Genomic DNA, 21,792 nt, shown 5'->3' with positions numbered 1-21,792 from the left:
GTGTTGTCCAAAATACCCATTTAAGTATTTGGATTTACTTTGAGTTTTACTTTGAGTAGTGGCTCCCTGGAAGAGAAAGCTTATTTATTACTCGACAGTCCCAGGTTAAGCCAGACATGCCATCATAGCCCATTATCTCCCCTCTGCAAGTGACTTCTCTTTCTTACCCAAGCTGTCCTCCAATAGATGTCAAATGAGACCCACTGCAGCTCCACCTAAAGTGGTGAAGTCCATATGGCTTTCTGAAGCCCTAGCTACAGCACTACAGAACTTTTCAGCCCCCTTATTTCCCATTTCTATTCAGTTTCAAAACAACTAGCTAGGTATCTAGAGCTTACATTTAATTATTGTTGACATTCAATAAAACTTTGATTAATATAAAAAGGTAAGGTAGCCATCTCGTTGCAATCATTTGGTCGGATGGCTGCCTGTGTGGTACTGCAATAGTCAATGACTATTAAGCCATTTTTCTATATAAGATGCATAATATGGTGCTAAGCATTTTTCTCCCATTATCCAGGATGCTAAATCCCTGATACCCAACAAAAGTGATTTAATGAACATCAACCTATTCAAAACATCTTCCACAATCTCATTGAACACCAGATAATTTTTCAAAACTGGATTACTACGTTTTTAGGTGGTTTTGGAAGAAGGCGAGGTAAATTGGTACTTCCTGCTATCTGGAAAAAAAAAAAATGTAGTTTGTTTTCCTTCTGGAAAACTAGTGCACTATATGCCATTCAGGAACTGTACGGTGTCTCAAGATTACCGAACAAGTTTGGAAGACTAATGGTAGCCTTCAGATGAACATATATAAGTAGTTTCAATTGTTTGGACCATCACCATGAGACACGCAATATACACTGTATTTATACTATGTAAAAAACACTGTAATGGAATGTTTATATTGTGTATGATATATTATAGCTTCTCATTTAACCACATCACACCATTAGGAGGTGCAGTTGCACCCTAACTATACTGGCAGTTAGGATGCATTGACATGTCCTAATGTTTTGGTGTAAGCAGGGTTAAATCAGGGAGTACTAGATATTAAACAGTACCTCTGTCAGCTGGGGTTATTTTCAGTGGTCTCACACTGATAGATGAGCCGTATTTTGCGCTTAAAGCTAGCAATATATAAAGCCCTTTAAATGAGGATTTAAACCCCCACTGACTGCAATGCGGTTAGAGCAGGGTTTAGCTCTCACACTAGGAGACTACAATATCAATAGATGGGGGGGGGGGGGGGGGCATTTTAGTGGCCAGAGACTGACATACGCGCTGTATGCATAGTGCAAAGTAAGTGACGCTACAGCCATTAAAATTCAACGCTTGAAAGTTTGTGAGTAGGATTCAATCACTGCTCTCATAAGGGAGTCAAATGTATCATTAGATACTCAAACTGAGTGCTAAATAAAGCAATGAGAACGCCAATCGCGCTCATCAACAGCAATTCTAAGCTTGCAGCTCTTCAGTAGAACAGACAGGGTCATGTCATATATATCAGACAACTCTCTACAGTTGTAACCCTCTGCTATTATCAGTATTCATTGACAATTTTCTAAATGTTAGAGGTTGGGTTAGTGTTAGGGGTTAAAGTCAGTGTAGACTTGGTGTTATAGTGAGGGGGTTAAGGCTGGGTTAGGGATAGTGCAGGGTTATGGTTAGGGTAGTTATATGGTTAGAGTTGCTATAGCGTTCGGAGTGTTTGGTATAGGGTTTGAGTAAGCTACCAAAAATGTATTTAGCTCCTATGAGGCATTTACCAATCAGGACTGATTCATCAATCTATTCATTTAGTTCTACTTGATGTGTAGATATTATAATAAGCATAAATATGAAAAAAATAGAAATATATATTTATCCCCCCCCACATTTTTAACATGTTATTCACATGTAGTGTTGTGTTAGGTATACATACAGGATATTAAAAGAAAGACCAAAAAAAAAACCCAATATACAATATGTATGGGAGTCTTAAAGAGAAATCCTTAAACTACAATTAAACGAACATATAGTGCAAATTCCAGGTTTCAAGGGGTCAAAATATTCGTTTGTGCTGAGTACTTGTATACCAAAAAAACTCGCAATTATAGTAATATACATAATTCTTAGTTTGTTATGGTTTGTTCTTGTTCAGTTTCTTCCAGTGCTATAGCCCGTTTGAAATCACTATTTTGGGGTTCAAACACATCATAATAAATATTGAATTTGTCAGAATTCCGTCGAACATAGAGCAAGTCGTCCACCGAGTAGAAGTCATCTTTCCCTGCCCAGATGGTCAAGCGGTACCTGCAATGAGCACACAATTATTGACTGTAAATGCTGAAGCTGAGTTATTTGTACTGCCCTCTAAAAATAACTGCAGCTCAATAAGGCTTAATCTGAAATGCAATAAGTGTTCTAATCACACTACGGTCATCATTTTATACAGGTAAAAAAAATAAAAAAAGATTTTACTATATTTAGGGGGGGCAAGATAGTGTTTGTCTTCCTGGCCCTACAGTGTTCCTATAAAAATTACTGTGGTATGTTTACATTGCAGGGTTTATAGGCCTCTTTAGCGTGTCACTATATGAATAAAACCCTATGTTTGTATTCCTAACACCATAGTGTCCCTTTAAGATCACTCCCAATGCCATGAATACTGCTTTAAGTTTATCTGAGCATATCGCTTCTGCTCACAGTTTTAATATTGTTAATTTCTTAGTAAAAGATGGGCAACTTACCCTTCATGGCTCAGATTTGCATACAAGCTCCATAATCATGTTGCAGATAACTGGCCTATTGTCTTCCATACTGCGACTACTGCCATTGTCTGTTATTAAAGGGACACTCTAGCGTTGGGAAAGACTCCATTGGCTTTCACAGCCAAATGAACATGTGAGTACGGCTTTACATCCTTTCCTCTTGAAAGAAAAACCAGTGTACACGCATAAGATGTCCTGTACAATGGAGGGCAGGATTTGTTCTCATTGGTTACAAGTGGAAACGTAGTATTGCCTACTGTATCTCAGCTACTTCCTGGTTTTGGCTGAAACCTTATTATATTCTTGAAGGAGATACATTGTAAATCAAAGTGTTTCTTACCTATCAGATTTCTTCAGCAGCCAGTGTAATTGATCCCATGACTGGCGAACCAGGGCGGCCCTAACTGGGAATGTCACGGGTTGGCTCAGCGCCTTACAGATCTCCTCCATTTCTCTTACCATCTCCCAGCTGTAGCCTACAAAATGAGCACATTTACCAAAAAAGGTTACATTTTGCACTTATTGAGGTTCTATAAAAAGAGAAATTATTGTATGAAGTTCTACAAATTAAACGATCCCCATGGAATAAAGCACAAAAAAAAAATCTGTTGATTGCTCCACTGACCTACCACACAGAATTGTTACATTCACATAATCTACTATAAATATTGCACCTACCACTGTAAAAAAATAAATTCAATAAAACACATACAGAAAGCAACATCAATGGTCTAGCAAAGTTCAGCAAAAGTAGAAATGACAACGGTTTCCATGGTGATTGCTCCACTGTCAATATACTGCCCCAGGAAGAAGTCTGGCACATGGTGTAGTACGGTCACTGAAGGTTAGACACTTTCATCCTTCATAATGCAGGAGTGTAAATTTCTCTACACTGCGTGCAGAATTATTAGGCAAATGAGTATTTTGACCACATCATCCTCTTTATGCATGTTGTCTTACTCCAAGCTGTATAGGCTCGAAAGCCTACTACCAATTAAGCATATTAGGTGATGTGCATCTCTGTAATGAGAAGGGGTGTGGTCTAATGACATCAACACCCTATATCAGGTGTGCATAATTATTAGGCAACCTCCTTTCCTTTGGCAAAATGGGTCAAAAGAAGGACTTGACAGGCTCAGAAAAGTAAAAAATTGTGAGATATCTTGCAGAGGGATGCAGCACTCTTAAAATTGCAAAGCTTCTGAAGCGTGATCATTGAACAATCAAGCGTTTCAGTCAAAATAGTCAACAGGGTCGCAAGAAGCGTGTGGAGAAACCAAGACGCAAAATAACTGCCCATGAAATGAGAAAAGTCAAGCGTGCAGCTGCCAAGATGCCACTTGCCACCAGTTTGGCCATATTTCAGAGCCGCAACATCACCGGAGTGCCCGAAAGCACAAGGTGTGCAATACTCAGAGACATGGCCAAGGTAAGAAAGGCTGAAAGACGACCACCACTGAACAAGACACACAAGCTGAAACGTCAAGACTGGGCCAAGAAATATCTCAAGACTGATTTTTCTAAGGTTTTATGGACTGATGAAATGAGAGTGAGTCTTGATGGGCCAGATGGATGGATTGGTAAAGGGCAGAGAGCTCCAGTCTGACTCAGACGCCAGCAAGGTGGAGGTGGAGTACTGGTTTGGGCTGGTATCATCAAAGATGAGCTTGTGGGGCCTTTTTGGGTTGAGGATGGAGTCAAGCTCAACTCCCAGTTTCTGGAAGACACCTTCTTCAAGCAGTGGTACAGGAAGAAGTCTGCATCCTTCAAGAAAAACATGATTTTCATGCAGGACAATGCTCCATCACACGCGTCCAAGTACTCCACAGCGTGGCTGGCAAGAAAGGGTATAAAAGAAGAAAATCTAATGACATGGCCTCCTTGTTCACCTGATCTGAACCCCATTGAGAACCTGTGGTCCATCATCAAATGTGAGATTTACAAGGAGGGAAAACAGTACACCTCTCTGAACAGTGTCTGGGAGGCTGTGGTTGCTGCTGCACGCAATGTTGATGGTGAACAGATCAAAACACTGACAGAATCCATGGATGGCAGGCTTTTGAGTGTCCTTGCAAAGAAAGGTGGCTATATTGGTCACTGATTTGTTTTTGTTATGTTTTTGAATGTCAGAAATGTATATTTGTGAATGTTGAGATGTTATATTGGTTTCACTGGTAAAAATAAATAATTGAAATGGGTATATATTTGTTTTTTGTTAAGTTGCCTAATAATTATGCACAGTAATAGTCACCTGCACACACAGATATCCCCCTAAAATAGCTATAACTAAAAACAAACTAAAAACTACTTCCAAAAATATTCAGCTTTGATATTAATGAGTTTTTTGGGTTCATTGAGAACATGGTTGTTGTTCAATAATAAAATTAATCCTCAAAAATACAACTTGCCTAATAATTCTGCACTCCCTGTATAGTGGATAGAATTTGGGCTTTGCCAGACAGCTGCACAGGGCACAGGTTACGTAGCTGAGAGCACTAGTATTACCAGGCTGCCGAAGAGGGCGCTATCCTGGTTTCTGTCAACATGCCACCGCAGGAAATGTGGGAGGGGGGACAATTCACTATAATCACAATCGACTGTAAGGCCCAGGCAACAATGAATTTGCAGAAAATGTTGTGGTGGCTCGCCGTACATAGAAAACCACTGTTCTAGAATAATTTCTGAGCAGACGTGCTTCCTCTTGTTGCGTTCTGAAGCAACGTAGAGCTGGCTGCAAACTTGAAGATGGTGAATTTTGTTAATTACTCCAAAACTTTTTTTTAATTGGTTTGTGAATAACTCCCCAAATTAACCTTCAGAGTAAGAAAACCAAAAAAACAAAACAAAAAAAACACGCTGATTAATAAAGACATTTGTACAAGGGTCACTTAGAAGGTTCTGTAACTATTTTAAGCATGGTCCATTCGCAGACATCTCTAGTTTAACGGACTCTGTAGATTGACGTATTTAATAATGTAATATTAAACATATGACATGGAGGATAGGTAAACCAAAAGGACGCAATATAAAGAAATAGAAAAATAAATCTATCTTGACTGCTTTTATTTCCAATTGACGTGCATGCATTGCCATCACTATGTAAGCAACACACTTTGCAAGAATGAGAATGTCCTCCACAACATATTTGATAGGCGCCCTTTACAGTGTCAACAAGAACAGCAATTATAATACTTCAACCACATCAAGGACAACATTTGCCCTGTAGAAAAACAGAAAGAAAAGGAATATATAAAAAAATAAAAAAATAAAAAGGATGTGCATCTATCTACTTGTATTTATTCAGCGAATAACGTACACACTGGGGAAAGAAAATGAAAGTACAATTTGTTGTGGATTTATAAATTCTATAGAGGTCACATGACATAGCAAAGTATAAAATAAAATAAAAAAATGGAAACAAAGGGGGGAAAAAAAAGTCTAAAACCAGATAAAATAGGTAAAAGGAGTTCTCTAGTAAATACTACTCTGAAACGGATGTACAGGGATACCATATAAAAACAATATAGGCGTTATCTCAGATAAGAATCTAACTTGAACCATTGGCAAGTAGATGGTAAATTGGATCAATTGTACGACTTATTTCATATATAGTCACTGAAGGATCCCTGAAACAGATTAAACGTGTCCACTTCTAATAGTTCTTTAAATCAGATGTGGCACATCAGCCTAAAGATACATACACAAAAAATGCTACTTCCAGCAGTGACACAGACCACTAGAGAGTAACAGGGGCAATATGTAGTGTATCTAAAAAAAAATATCAAAAGAGATAGAAAACATCATGCTCTCCTTAAAATGTAACGTTTATTTTAAATGCAAGATTAAAAACATTTACAGGTTTTCTCTGCTAAGACTGTATATTAAGGAACTAAGCCCCTAGGTGTGGTGATTGCTCATCTGCTTACATTCTCCATCCCAGCCAGTGTGTGTAAACGGGAGTCTTTGATAAATCACTTACTTTAGGGATTCGCTTCCCAACTGGGGGTATGGGGTGCATCCCAAAATATTTAAAGGAACACTATGTTAAACATATTTTCAGTATTAGAATGTGTTCTTTTTCTCGTTTTGAATACTGCCCCTTTTTCTAAAATTAAATGAGGTGTGTTCTTTGACAGGTGGAAAAACGTTGCCATTTTGCATCAACAGAAATGTTTTACATTGTCGTAGTAAAGGGACAGCATATACACACCAAAACCACTGCATCATAAAGATAAACAATATATTTAGTTGGTTTTGCAGTTGTATATTTTATTATATCCTCTCCTGTGACATAACAGCTATTGTATGAGATTCTTGGGTGTTATGGGTTGTAACGCCCAACCTTCAGTTCAGCTTTTCTCTGATACGACTGACCTTGTGGACAATCCTCTCCCATAACCCTAACACTGTAGCTTCATTCAATTCCCATATTCCCTCAGCAAGTGTGAATCAAGTAGAGGAATATTGGTAATGGAAACGTGATCGCCAATGGAATAACTGTTAAAGCTACCGCACTCTATATGCATCTAACCTGAAGATTTTTGGGGAGTGGAGGAGGGTTGGGAAGATGCAGAAAGGAAAGGAAATATCATTAGATACAGGTTTTTTTTTCCGAGAATGGGACTGGAACTGTAGCTAACATAGGAAAAATGGAAAACAGGGCAATTAACTAGGAAATGATAATAAAAAACAAACAACCCCCCCCACCACCTCCCACAAATATATGTGTCAGTAGGAATGATACAACATAGGGGGGTTTAAGTTGAGGGGGTTTCAGGTAGAGGAATTAAAAGAAATTTAAGAATTACATTTAACCCGCATCCAAACCAGACAAGTAAAATTTACCAGAATAATGGGTAAAGCGGAAAAATCACTTTCCTCTATATTTGTGTCGACCAGAGGTCTCAGATTTTCGTAGCTCGATTTATTATTATTTTTAATAATAAGTACATTTGCATGCATTGCTGCTAGTGCAATGGATAAATGGCGCTTTTTGTATGTTTACATTAAGCTCCCATAATGTGTCCTATGACCGGTACACTATAAGCGAGTCATAATCACAAGTGATCTACTTTAAAAAGATAGCACTTGAGGGTAAACGTTTCCGCACCTTCATTATGTTTATCAGGATACCATTTGGTGGTCCAACCCAAAGATAAGGTGAAATCAGCGAAAAATGAGGTTACAGTATCTACGAATTCTTTGCTGTCCACTGGCTTTGCCCTTCCACCTGGTCCTTCAAGAATGTCAGCATTAATCCAAACTGGTTGCTTTATCTTCGGCTTTAAGGCTTGTAATATCTGCATTGATGGCAGCACAGATTCCAAACTCAAAAGAAGAAAAAAAAAAAAAACATTTTTTAAAAATTACAAAAAATAAAAATAAAATATAAATATATTGTCTAGTAGATTAAATTTATTTTGAAACGTAAGCTTTAATTGGGTACATTTATTTATTTTTATTTGATGCATCAGCTCTCCCACTCAATTCCGTGGATAGCTCTACCGAGTACTAGTAACTCCAGTGCTTTTTACTCTTAGTCTTAGAAGAATGTGGGCTGTAGTTTTGATCACAATTAAAACTTTAGAGAATATAGTGTTACATCATTTCTATTTAGAGTTTTAAGGCGATTTTCAAACAGATTAATTTCAAAAATGACATTTTTCTGTTTGACTGAAACTTTCACAAAAACACCTACAGTTTCTGCATCTCTCTCTGCAAAACGATTTCGTTCTGCCCACATATTCTTAAGTTAAGAAACCTGTCAACGGATTGAGATAATTTAAGAATAGAAGTAACAGTCTTTACAGCAATCGTCTCACCTTTGAATTTTCACAAAAAGCATTTGGATCAGATTTTATTTATTAAATAAGACTGCTGCCTAGTGGGATTTAAGAAGGTACGTATAAAAATGGAATGTACGAATGTACTTGGTAGTATGGATAGGAAATAAGAGGGTCTGTAAAGGTTAGTAAATTGCATGCTTACAGATAATAAGTTACTGAAAAGGCCATAACGCAGCAGCATAAATCCAAGCAATTTACCAACATTCACAGACCCTCTCATTTCCTCTCCTTACTATAGGAAAATACCAAGTACATTCGTACATTACATTTTTATATGAACCTTCTTCTTCACGATTATCAACATGAAAAAATATATTCTTTTAAATTCATTTTAATTCTGCGCTTTTGTTTTGGTCACGAAGAAAAAAAAAATATTTACTTAAAGGAACACTATAGTCACCTAAATGACTTTAGCTAAATAAAGCAGTTTTAGTGTATAGATCATTCCCCTGCAATTTCACTGCTCAATTCACTGTCATTTAGGAGTTAAATAACTTTGTTTCTGTTTGTGCAGCCCTAGCCACACCTCCCCTGGCTATGATTGACAGAGCCTGCATGAAAAAAAAAAACTGGTTTCACTTTCAATCAAATGTAATTTACCTTAAATAATTGTATCTCAATCTCTAAATTGAACTTTAATCACATACAGGAGGCTCTTACAGGGTCTAGCAAGCTATTAACATAGCAGGGGATAAGAAAATCTTAATTAAACAGAACTTGCAATAAAGAAAGCCTAAATAGGGCTCTCTTTACAGGAAGTGTTTATGGAAGGCTGTGCAAGTCACATGCAGGGAGGTGTGACTAGGGTTCATAAACAAAGGGATTTAACTCCTAAATGGCAGAGGATTGAGCAGTGAGGCTGCAGGGGCATGTTCTATACACCAAAACTGCTTCATTAAGCTAAAGTTGTTCAGGTGACTATAGTGTCCCTTTAAGTGTAAGCAACGTCTGAATTAGGATTTTTCATTTATCCTCTACAAAATTATGGGGAAAATGAAACACTGTAGTAGGTATACTTTACTTTTGCTCACATACAGTAGGCATAACAAAAATGGTTTAATGAATGGTCACCCTGCTGGTTGGTATTTGTAAGGGTCCTGATGTCATAACCACCAGTACAGCGTACTAAAAGTGAAAACACCATATAAAAAAAATAAATAAATAAAAATCAGCACTTGAGCATAATGCCTGCTTGCAGTAAATATAGGGGCACTTTAAGCACCAAAACAACTTCGTCTAAATTAAGTTGTTATGGTGCCAGGAGGCAGTCTTACCTCAACGTGTTAGACTGTTCTCGAACAATTTAATCCCATAGTTGCCTCCAGCAAACAAACAAACCAAAAAAAATATTTTCCAATTAAGCCATTTAAACTTCATTATAATTTTCCCCAATTCCACTTTCAGTGGATAAACCCAAACATTACTAAACACGACTGTAACTGTATGATCCAGAAACATGTTCCGTCAGGCAGACTGAGCATCATGGGATATGCAGTACACAGACCTCCGGAGTGCCATGATTAGCAGTCAGAGATCTAGATGTATATGTATGTTTACAAGCAATCGAACATTTTGAATGCTATATTTTAGTCTCCGTGAATGACTGGTGTTTTTTTCTATTTTAAATAAAGCTTCAAACCATATCTATCTAGATTTGTTTAGAGGAGTTACAAGCAAGTATTGGAGGCTACCGAATCACTGACCCTAGAGGGCTCAATAATTTAAGACTGACTGCGTTATGGAAATACACAAGGAGAGAAATTAGAGTACATTGCATATTCAAGTCAACTAAATTGCTACATTAAATATGTGACAGCTTGAAAGGTGGTTTCAAACAGTAATTTAATGAGAATTGTGAGAAGGTCATTGTGCCCTTATACTGTGCAAATTATGTGACCCTTTGCCATTAGGGGGTCAGAAAGAACAATTACTTTTTCAGACACATTCGGAAGACTCACATGACAGGAAAGAGTTTAATCAGCATACACTATTTGGCCCTGCTGCAGTTGCCGTGAGAACAGCCCAAAAGCATGGCTACATGATAAACTGAAGGGAAGCGTGTCATTTTTTTTTATATTTTGGAAATAAACTAGTTTAGAAAAAAATATATGTTTTTTTAATATTTGTTTCATAAGTGGAGTACAACAGTGCTGAAAAAAAATGCAATAAAAATAAATAAAGAGAGCGTGTTGTTTGGTATTATTAAATGGTTACTCCAAGCACCAAGACAACTACAGTGATCTGAATTGGTCATGGTGCCTGCAGTCTGTATGTGCGGCATTTCCATGAAATGCTGCACATGTTGAGTTTAGATCATATGCTTCTGTGGTGGGAGCCATAAAAATAATGAGGGGGGGACCTACTGTCCTCCCCCCCGGCCCCCACCTCTACGCGGTGGGTGGGGGCCATAAATCACAATGGGGGGGGACCTACTGTCCTCCCTCCCACCCCTACGCGGTGGGTGGGGGCCATAAAAATAATGAGGGGGGAACCTACTGTCCTCCCCCCGGCCCCCACCCCTGCGCGGTGGGTGGGGGCCATAAAAATAATACAGAGTGTCTGGAGGGAGTATCTGCAGTAACACAGTCTGGGGGGAGTATCTGCTTGTAACATTTATATGCACTGAAAAAATAAAATACAAAATAATAATAAAAAAATTGAAAAAAAAAATAAAAAATGAATGCAGCTTCCGAATGAATCTTAAATGGATGCTGTCCAGGAGGTGGGAGGGTCTGCTGCTGATTGGCTGGAATGTGTCTGCTGAATGTGAGGTACAGGGTCAAAGTTTACTCAATGATGACAAATAGGGGTCGGACCGAACATCGCATATGTTCGCCCGCCGCCGCGAACGCGAACACGCTATGTTCGCCAGGAACTATTCGCAGGCGAACCGTCCGGGACATCACTATTTACAGCTCACAGATGTCCCTCATTTGGAGCGACAGTCACAGTAAAGGTTCCATAAGGTGCTTAGAATATTTGGACGGTATCACAGAGCTGCACAGTAACAACACACATAGAAATGTGCATTTTGTGTAAGTATCACAGAGCTATTTATGTTTTGAGAGATCACCTTCCCCCCATCAGCAATGGCACTGCTGTATTCCATACAGTCTTGAAGCCAAGTATTCCGAAGTTGATTTACCTCCCAGCTGTTTTAAGATGATCCTTTAAATCATATTATATGCAGTTATGCACTAAAACCTTATAGATGACTCACTCATTATTGTGGCTTGCATTACTGTTCTTGTACAAGCGGCTCTTTTTTGGTTATTGATTTGATTGTTACCCGTGTCAAAATGTATAAACAAAATGTATAGTCATAAAGCTGTTCACTGGTCATATAATTAATCATGTTACTGCACGGCAAAAATTAAAAACAAACGTACACTTTGTACGGTTTTGTGGCATGTGGTGGTCATCTAATTAAAGGCTTATATGGTAACCCAACATTTAGCAAGAGAACTACATAAATATATATGTTTGGCAGCCCCATCTTTCAACTAAAGGTAATTCAAGAGGCAATCTAGCCAGGTGATTAACTGTGACCATCTTATACTTATAAATAAGAAATTAACAGTTTTGAGAGATATAAAAACATCACAAGAGCTATGTATATATCGAATTTAAAAGAACACAGAGCATCTTGTGAAAAAAGGATAACTCAAGTTATAGGCAATTTCCAATGTTCTATTTGATGGTGTAGATTCCAGAGAAGTGACAGTCCCTCATTATTATTATTATTATCATCGCCCTTTATATAGCGCCAACAGATTCCATAGCGCTTTACAATATTATGAGAGGTGGGATTTAACTATAAATAGGGCAATTAGAATAAATCTTACAGGAACGATAGATTGAAGTGGACCCTGCTCAAACGAGCTTACAGTCTATAGGATTATAAAAAAAGTTTTGAAACAAGGAATCAGTATCAGAAATTAGATCTTCACATTTTCTAATACTTAACTGTAAACTAAAAAAAAAAAAAAAAAAAAAACACTTAAAATGAGGGCATTGTTCGTGCACTACAGAAAGGGGTATCAACATGTAAGTTGGACTGGAAGCCCAAAAATGTAAAAATAACCTATTTTTATTATTTTCTCCAAGGTTATACCTTTTGAAATCAATCTTGATGCCTTTCTTAGTTGACGACACACCATCCAACCATTGCTGCAGAGTTATATCACTGTCCGTTTCCGGAGGATGAGCCATGATTGGTTCTTTGTTACCGGATCCACGCAGAATGACATCTGCTTCAATCATGTGAACGTCACCTGCGTAACAGTAAAACATTTTTTTTTTTAAATTTACAAATTTTTTAAAAAAAATTTTCAGGGCTCCTTTGAACTGGGAAATCCAATGACTCCACAACTTCACGTACTTTTGTAAGGATTTATGATAACTAGATGTTTAGAGGGCTCTAAAAACAACTTCTATTTGCAAAATGTATTTTCCATGTGTAGTTTCTTAAATTAGCCCAAATTCCAAATGCATATTTATAGCTTGGGTCTAAAAGATTTTTACCATCGTCGAACTAAGAGGAACATGAAAGTATACTTTTTTTTGCCTATAGCTCCATCTGCTGGACATTTGTGAACACTGTTTACTTGAAGGAATACTAAGAGCACCATTAACACTACAGCACGCTGTAGTGGTTATGGTGCCCCGATTCCCTCCTACTGTACATAGTCAAACTGTTTTGAATAATTTTACCGATTACCTGGGGTTGGCTGGCCGACACTCCTTACCGTACCACCACTACGGTTCTTGGTTGGATTATACCAGTAAGACGTGTTTGAACTCCTATGTTTATAATGCTCACCTCTGCGCCTCTCGGAAGCATGGCCTCCTTTGCGATGGTCTAATCCAACGTTCCTCAGAGAGGAGCATTGGGAACCTGATGTGCATGTGAGGCAAGTTTCCACGTCACTTAACGCGCCTCTAGTTGCCATCAGGAAGACAGACATTAGAGATGGATTTAACCCTGCAATTTAAACATATCAGCTTTTTAAAAGAACTGCAATAATTTAAACTGCAAGGTTATAAGAAAAGAGCCATATAAATGAAGTGGTCTGGGTAACTCTAGTGTCCCTTTAACTATACTAATACATGAATGCTGAAAGAAACGTGGTATAAACAGTTTGTTAGCTGCAGTTTGGCATCCTAACACCCACTAAATCACACATGAGGCGAACAGAGTTTTTCTAAAATTTACACCAGACATTCATTACTTCACCTGTGCTCCCGCTGGACCTCTACACAGGATGTGAAATAAATTAAAGGGAAAACCAATATCTGATGATGTGGCGGTATTGTTGTGGGGTGTGGAGCGGTGTGGCCACTTCAAATACATATTATTCAAAGTCTACAGTACGCATTACAATACTGGGGAAATCCTGTATACCTTCTTATGTGTTAACATGATACAAACAATCCAGTAAGTGTGCGGGGGGCAGGGTAACTTCTTCTGGCCGTTATGGGTCCGGGGGTCAGGGGACGGCCGCCGCCATCTCCCCCTTTTTTGTTTTTTCTCTTTCTGTCTCTCTTCTCATCTTCCCCTTCATATCTCTCCTCCTGTGCTGCCTTCCCTTTCCTCTCCCCTAAATTTATACTTAGGCTAGTGCTTTGAAGTAGGAACGTGGCAACTCTTATGACAATAGCCACAAATGGCCTCAAGATTAACTGATGAGTAAGAGAGGCATGATTGGTCGGGGCGACGTATAGGCAAACGTAGATGCACAGGACTTGTCTCCAACGACATCACCTGTGCATGCTGCCTACTTGATACGGCTGCCTGATACCTCCTAATATGCAGAAGATAAAGATCTAGTTGCCCAATGTTGATTGTTTGTCTATTCTAACACAACCCATGTATCTTGATTATCATTTTTACTTGCAATGCTGCATTATATTGTATATCTATCTTTTCTATGTAAAAAATAAAAACTAAAGATTGTCAAAACATTTTTAAAAAAATGATACAAACAAGGTCAAGTTAAAGGGTATTTTTTTTTGTTTTTGTAAAGGGCTGCAAACTGGAAAAAAATAGGAAATAAGTAAAAAAAAAAAAAAAAAAAAGAAAAAAAAAAAAAACTTACCCAACCAATACAATAACGGTTATAGCACAAACACACACATCAAGACCACTAAATTATGCTGTAAAGGTTTTGGTGCTTAGTGTCCCTTTAACCCCTTAAGGACACATGACATGTCTGACACGTCATGATTCCCTTTTATTCCAGAAGTTTGGTCCTTAAGGGGTTAAAAGAAGAGATTCTTAGACGAGACAGGCTACATTCTCCATATGGAAACTCCCTAGCCAACGTTGCTAGTACTGGCTAGGGAGTATAGTAACAGAACTTGCCCAACAATATTAAACAGAGGCCATGCTCAGATGTGAGGGCTCTTAAATTATTGAAGTGATCATAGTAAAACAATTTTAATATTTTAAAACAGGAGACAATCGTTATAAATATTCTACTTATTTATATTTCAGCATTTTCTGCTATATGCATCAACATTTCTTAGTAACAAAATAAAACCCTGGTCAAATATAGTTCTGTATGAATTGTCTGAAATTAACATTTCATATGATTAAAAAAAAAAAAAAAAGCATAGGTATTACAGATTTTGTTCCTTTTTGCAAACAGGATGAAGGCAAAGTGCAGGCAAAAGTAAATCTCAATTAATCTCTAATGCCACCGCTTCCTAGTCGAGACATAATGTAGTACATTTTTACTATTTTGGCAGAAGTGGCCAAAATAGTAAAAAAACAAAAGCTAGCATTTAGTAATTGTAAAAATAAATAAATGTAAAAAGAAAACACACAGAATGAGGAAGACAGACAGATCTATAAGATTAGGCAGAAAGAGGCTAAGCAAGTTATAAGAGCTTCCAAGTCACACACAGAAGAGAGAAACTTTTTTGAGATACATAAATGAGAAAAGGAAAGTATAACAAGGATTAGTTATATTAAAAACAAAAGAAGGAAGGTATGTAGAAGAGGTTAAAGGTCTAGCTGACTGCCTCAATGAATATTTATGATCAGTATTTACAGATGAAAATGAAGGAGAGGGATCTCAGTTTAAGGGACCCTCCAGGTACCCTCTTCCTCCCACCCCCCCCATCCCATGTTGCTGAAGGCATGAAAAACCCTTCAGTGACTTACCTGAGAACCCCAACCTATGTCTCTCGGCGGTGGTTTCAGGTCCGCCCACGCTCCTCTCCTAATGCGCATTAGACCTCTCCATAGGAAAGCATTGAAAATGCTTTCAATGTTTTCCTTTGGGGAACTGAGCGACGCTGGAGGTCCTCACAGAAAACCTGTGCTAGAAACCAGGAAGTGCCCTCTAGTAGACGGCCAGTAGCGGAAGAGTTAACCCTGCAATGTAATTATTGCAGTTTATGAAAACTGCAATATTTACAGTTGCAGGGTTAGGAGTAGTGGGAGTTGGCACCCAGACCACTCCAATGGACAGAAGTGGTCTGGGTGCCTGGAGTGTCCCTTTATGAAAAAAGACAAATGAATTTACAGAGGAAGAGGTTCTATTTCAACTGTGAAAAGTAAAGACAAATAATTTGATGGTGCCTGATGGGATACACCCAAAGCTATTAAAAAGCTTAGTGGTGTACTAGCAAAACCATTAACAGATGTATTTAACCAATCATTGTTAACAGGAGTAGTCCCAGACAATTGGAAGTTAGCAAATGCTGTGCCCATTCACAAGAAAGGTAGCAGCGAGGAGTCGGGCAACTATAGGCCAGTAAGCCTTACTTCAGTAGTGGGGAAAGTGATGGAAACCATGTTAAAGGATAGGATTGTTGAACATCTAAAAACACATGGATTTCAAGATCAGAGACAACATGGGTTTACTTCAGGGAGATCATGCCAAACTAATCTTATTGATTTTTTTGATTGGGTAACTAAAATTATAGATCAGGGTGGTGCAGTAGACATTGCTTACCTAGATTTCAGTAAGGCTTTTGACACTGTTGCACATAGAAGGCTTATCAATAAACTGCAATCTTTAAGTTTGGATTCCAATATTGTTGAATGGGTAAGGCAGTGGCTGAGTGACAGGTACAGAGGGTTGTAGTCAATGGAGTATATTCGAAGCAAAGTCGTTACTAGTGTGGTACCTCAGGGATCTGTACTTCTCTTTAATGTTTTTATTAGTGAAATTGCAGAAGGTCTTGGTGGTAAAGTATGTTTTTTTTTGCTGATGATACTAAGATATGTAACAGGGTTGATGTTCCAGGAGGGATAAGCCAAATGGCAAATGATTTAGGTAAACTAGAAAAATGGTCAGAGTTGTGGCAACTGACATTTAATGTGGATAAGTACAAGATAATGCATCTTGGACGTAAAAACCCAAGGGCAGAGTACAGAATATTTGATAGAGTCCTAACCTCAACATCTGAGGAAAGGGATTTAGGGGTGATTATTTCTGATGAATTAAAAGGTAGGCAGACAATGTAATAGAGCAGCTGGAAATCCTAGCAGAATGCTTGGTTGTATAAGGAGAGGTATTAGCAGTAGAAAGAGGGAAGTGCTCATGCCATTGTACAGAACACTGGTGAGACCTCACTTGGAGTATTGTACGCAGTACTGGAGACCGTATCTTCAGAAGGATATTGATACCTTAGAGAGTGTTCAGAGAAGGGTTACTAAACTGGTTCATGGATTGCAGGATAAAACTTACCAGGAAAGGTTAAAGGATCTTAACATGCATAGCTTGGAGGAAAGACGAGATGGGGGATATGATAGAAACATTTAAATACATAAAGGGAATCAACACAGTAAAGGAGGAGACTATATTTAAAAGAAGAAAAACTACCACAACAAGAGGACATAGTCTTAAATTAGAGGGATAAAGGTTTAAAAATAATATCAGGAAGCATTACTTTACTGAGAGGGTAGTGGATGCATGGAATAGCCTTCCAGTTAAAGTGGTAGAGGTTAACACAGTGAGGGAGTTTAAGCATGCGTGAGATAGGCAAAAGGCTTTCCTAACTATAAGATAAGGCCAGGAACTAATTAAAGTATTTAGCAAATTGGGCAGACTAGATGGGCTGAATGGTTCCTATCTGCCTTCACATTCTATGTTTCCTTGTAAATGCAAATTGTACAAAATACAAATGTTGCGGTCTTCTGTCCAAAAGTGTTCACCTAATAGGGTGTAACTAGTGACTTAGAAAGGTGTATTGCTCCTATTTAAAAACTCGTGTGTGGGTTCTAACATATAAACGGTATACTCACTCTGTAAGGCTTCTTCTAATTTTGCCTTGCTGTTTGCTGCGTGATACCAAGTTATTTCTAAGCCATCTTTCTTTTTTATTAGCTTTTCACCAAGAAAATAGTCCAAAATGTTTTCACTCCATGAGCCTAAAAAAATAAAGATTGTATTTTATAATCTATACATTGCTTTATTTACAGTCAGATGCAGGTTATTATGTTGCCTTAATTACAAAATCTTATAGATAGAAAATAACGCAGCCATATGTCCCAAGTCTCCCGGATCTAGTAAGACAGTCTCAGTGCGGTACCCGACGTCTTGAGTTGTGGTGTAATTTCTTTAGTATTCCGCTTCTCAAGAACAACAGATACAATTCCATACCTCTACATGTATGCCCCCTGGAATCAAGCGGTTTTCCAATGATGTATAGATGCTGTTAATGCACATCGTCACTGAACTGAATAACGTTGCGGTTTCACTTCTGCATTATCAGTACAAATCAATCCAAATTTGGACAGGAAGGATAAGCTGAAAGCACTGGGCTATCCCTTCCCCATAGTCATAGTCACCCTTATTGTTCAGATTTGTACGGACTTTCTAACTAAAGAGACAATGAAGGCACTATAACTATTTGACCTAATTGAATTGTTTATGGTGCCTGGAGTCCCCTGGTACTGCCTCTGCTTCAGTGTTACATTATTTTCAGCAGTTTAACACAGAATAAGGGTCCATGACTTCCCATAGCTCTGCCCCCACTAGAGGTGTGGCTAAGACAAAGATTATACACTTCCTTCTTGCCATACCGAGTCATGCTAGCAATGCAAACTGTGATAGGCTGATTCTGGTCAGCTGACACTCTCAGCCAATCACAGCTACCCATTGCTGCTCAGGCTAACGCTTCCTCATTAGCCTAAGAAACGCAGGTGGTTGAGCTGCTGCAAAAACTTGTACTAGCACTAAAACACCCTAAATGGGAAATTGGTGCAAGGGGTCTCCAGACACTGCACCACTTAAAAAAAGAGATGAAGCAGTTGCAGTGTCCCTCTAATTGTATATTAAATTAAATTGTTCATATTAAAAGCAATGTTCTAGTTTTGGACTCCTCAGAACACAGTATTCGTAAGAGCACAGACTTATAGGAGTTCATTTATAAAGTGCCAATATGTTTCTCTGTGGTAATCCAGAAAATCATTTATGATACAACACACAAATGCACTTGATTGGTCCACTGAAAATTGGTCACTGTGGGGAAAAAAAAAAACACTGTCTTTTCAGGAGGTCTGTGGGTTCCTGGTGGCTACATTATAAACACTTGAAAACGTTAGTTCATAAAAGGGCTTAGCTCATTGGCTGAGGGTGTCAGCTGATCGATCTCAGCCAATAAGCGCTCAGGAACACAAGTTCCTGCTTAGGAACATCCGGCTCTGTGGAAGTAGTAGTGGAGACAGGAAAAGGCGCCCAGTGGACCCTGATAAGAAATCAAACTATTCAGCAATGGGGCACTACTGGCCGGCACCATGGCATCTACACAGTTTAACTGGTTTTGGTGCTCTGAGTGTTCCTTTAAATTGGAACGGCAACTGTCTGGGGACTTTGCTGTATTTGCAAAGACCCCCAATAGTGACATTTTCGCTGGGGGGGGGGGGGGGGGGGGAGGGGAGTCCGGTGAGATTTACCTTTCTCAATCTATGCCTTGTGAGCGCAGCCATCTTGATCCAGCGGATTCTCTTCCAGGTAGACGTTAGTGCTGTATTCTCGCGCATGCACAATAGTACAGCATGAGGTCTATGGAGGATCTTACAAGACTGCGGTATCCTCCATAATCATAACCAATTCTCTGCAGCAGTCACTGGTGGTGGCTGTCCGGTTTGACACTTAGTCAGGCGGAGGAGAAATACAGAGACAAAGTAATCCCTACTTTGTCTCTGTAGGTCTATTGACTGGGATGGAATTTCAGTGAAATTCCAACACAGTTAAAATACAGGTGATACTCGAAAAATTTGAATATCGTGCAAAAGCCATAATCAACGCACTTATGACAAATCACAGCTTGAACTATCTTGCTTTGCATGTAATGCGTCTATCTCATGAATTAGTTTCCCCTTTTACATTGCATTATTGAAATTTTGCACGATATTCAAATCACCTGTAAGTACTACAAAACTTGACAAAGACCTATTGTTGGGTTGAAACGATGCTGGCTTCACGGTGTTCCATATAAACGTGCCTTATTGAGCATTGGAGTGCCTGGACCTTCTTTCTTCTACTTGAATTCAACGGTTTAGGGTTTGCGCTAGCCCCTGGTCACATGAATGAGTGCAGTTTCTTTACTATTTTGTGTTATAAAAATTCTACCTTTATGAAATACTCATTTTTCAGCGTGTGGGGAGTGACAGTGCCGCTTTAACACTAGTTATAGGTGATTTCAGAGTTTTATTCCATAGTGTAAATGCCAGCGAAGAGACAGTTCTGTTTTAAAATGTTCTGCTATAGTCTGCTCCAAACGGTTATTGTCCTGCTACGCAGAAAAAAAAATAAACCTACACCTGCCTGAATTAAAGCGGCATCACAGAGACTATTAACATGGGATTCAATACAGCAGGATCCTGTTTACCTGTACACATATTTGGATGTGAATCATCAATGGGTGGAACTACACACATACTCCTGGTGCCATAATAACTGCATTAGACAATATAGTTTTATAGTCAGATCTCACAGCAAGATACATTAGAAACAATAAGTAGAAATACTACATTAGTTTCCCATTTAGCATCATGCCCCCATGAAACCCCATATTAATATATATATATATATATATATATATATATATATATTAATATGTGGCTATTTTTATCTTAAGTTTACTTTTAAGTTCATCCCATCAGTTAGGAAAATAAATCAACAGGATATCACAGAAAGGAATCTGCCAAACAGGAATAAGCCTATACATACACTACAACTCCCACGATGCTATGCCAGCATTAATGAAGCTAAGCATGCTGGTAGTGGTCATTGTAGAATATCTAGAAGGATTATATAACATTCTCTCCATGTGTTCTATAAAGTAAAGCAGCTAGTTACTAACAGATCCAGCTTACCCCGGGTCCCCTCCATAGCTCTGCCTTCCAGATCTACACTAATCAGTAAGAGAAGCACAAGCACTCCGACTGCAAGGCTCACAATCCCCAGGAAAGGCAGAGAGCAACGACTACAGCTCCTGAGCCGAACCATCCACACTGATACAAAGTAACAAGCGTGGAACACGTGATCCTCAGGAAGAGGGAGCAGGCAGAACCAATCGTGTGATGGGTTTCAGTGATTAATCCCATACCGACCAATCACAGCACGCGTTACAGTCTATAGGAATGAGAGGTGTGCAGGTAAATGTATTGTAAGCACAGTCACTATCACTGTGCTGTATGGGAGCAAACGGGCATGAATTATATTGACCTGCTTAGTGTGGGGTGTTTATTATATAGACCTGCTTAGTGTGGGGTGTTTATTATATAGACCTGCTTAGTGTATGTGGAGTGTAATTTATTATATAGACCTGCTTAGTGTGTGTGTAGTGTAATTTATTATATAGACCTGCTTAGTGTGGGGTGTTTATTATATAGACCTGCTTAGTGTATGTGGAGTGTAATTTATTATATAGACCTGCTTAGTGTGTGTGTAGTGTAATTTATTATATAGACCTGCTTAGTGTGGGGTGTTTATTATATAGACCTGCTTAGTGTAATTTATTATATAAACCTGCTTAGTGTGGGGTGTTTATTATATAGACCTGCTTAGTGTGTGTGTGTGTGTGTGTGTGTGTGGAGTGTAATTTATTATATAGACCTGCTTAGTGTGTGTGTGTGTGTGGAGTGTAATTTATTATATAGACCTGCTTAGTGTGGGGTGTTTATTATATAGACCTGCTTAGTGTATGTGGAGTGTAATTTATTATAT

The 21,792-nt window shown here is 38.5% G+C and overlaps 1 protein-coding gene across 1 annotated transcript; it reads right to left on the bottom strand.

Moving 5' to 3' along the window:
• Positions 1-1,894: 1,894 nt before the first annotated feature.
• On the bottom strand, positions 1,895-21,109 carry FAM151B (family with sequence similarity 151 member B). Its single transcript, XM_063456771.1, has 6 exons — positions 20,940-21,109; positions 17,862-17,987; positions 12,717-12,876; positions 7,867-8,084; positions 3,097-3,232; positions 1,895-2,298 (listed from the first exon to the last, which is right to left on the bottom strand). The coding sequence occupies exons 1-6, from the start codon at positions 21,070-21,072 to the stop codon at positions 2,118-2,120; spliced, it is 954 nt and encodes a 317-aa protein (XP_063312841.1). The 5' UTR covers positions 21,073-21,109; the 3' UTR covers positions 1,895-2,117.
• Between the last annotated feature and the right edge of the window lie 683 nt (positions 21,110-21,792).

Source organism: Pelobates fuscus, chromosome 5 (genome assembly GCF_036172605.1).
Source record: "Pelobates fuscus isolate aPelFus1 chromosome 5, aPelFus1.pri, whole genome shotgun sequence".
NCBI classification, from domain to species: Eukaryota; Metazoa; Chordata; class Amphibia; order Anura; family Pelobatidae; genus Pelobates; species Pelobates fuscus.
This window is presented reverse-complemented; position numbering and strand designations above follow the sequence as displayed.

What these genes read in the sequence shown, in the direction of transcription:
- FAM151B (XM_063456771.1), bottom strand. Translation starts at nt 21,072, where the DNA reads ATGGTTCGGCTCAGGAGCTGTAGTCGTTGCTCTCTGCCTTTCCTGGGG. An exon ending in ATTAGAAGAAGCCTTACAGA is followed by an intron (nt 12,877 to 17,861) that starts GTGAGTATACCG and finishes ACTGTTACGCAG; the next exon opens with GTGACGTTCACATGATTGAA. An exon ending in ATCAAGATTGATTTCAAAAG is followed by an intron (nt 8,085 to 12,716) that starts GTATAACCTTGG and finishes TCTTCTTTTGAG; the next exon opens with TTTGGAATCTGTGCTGCCAT.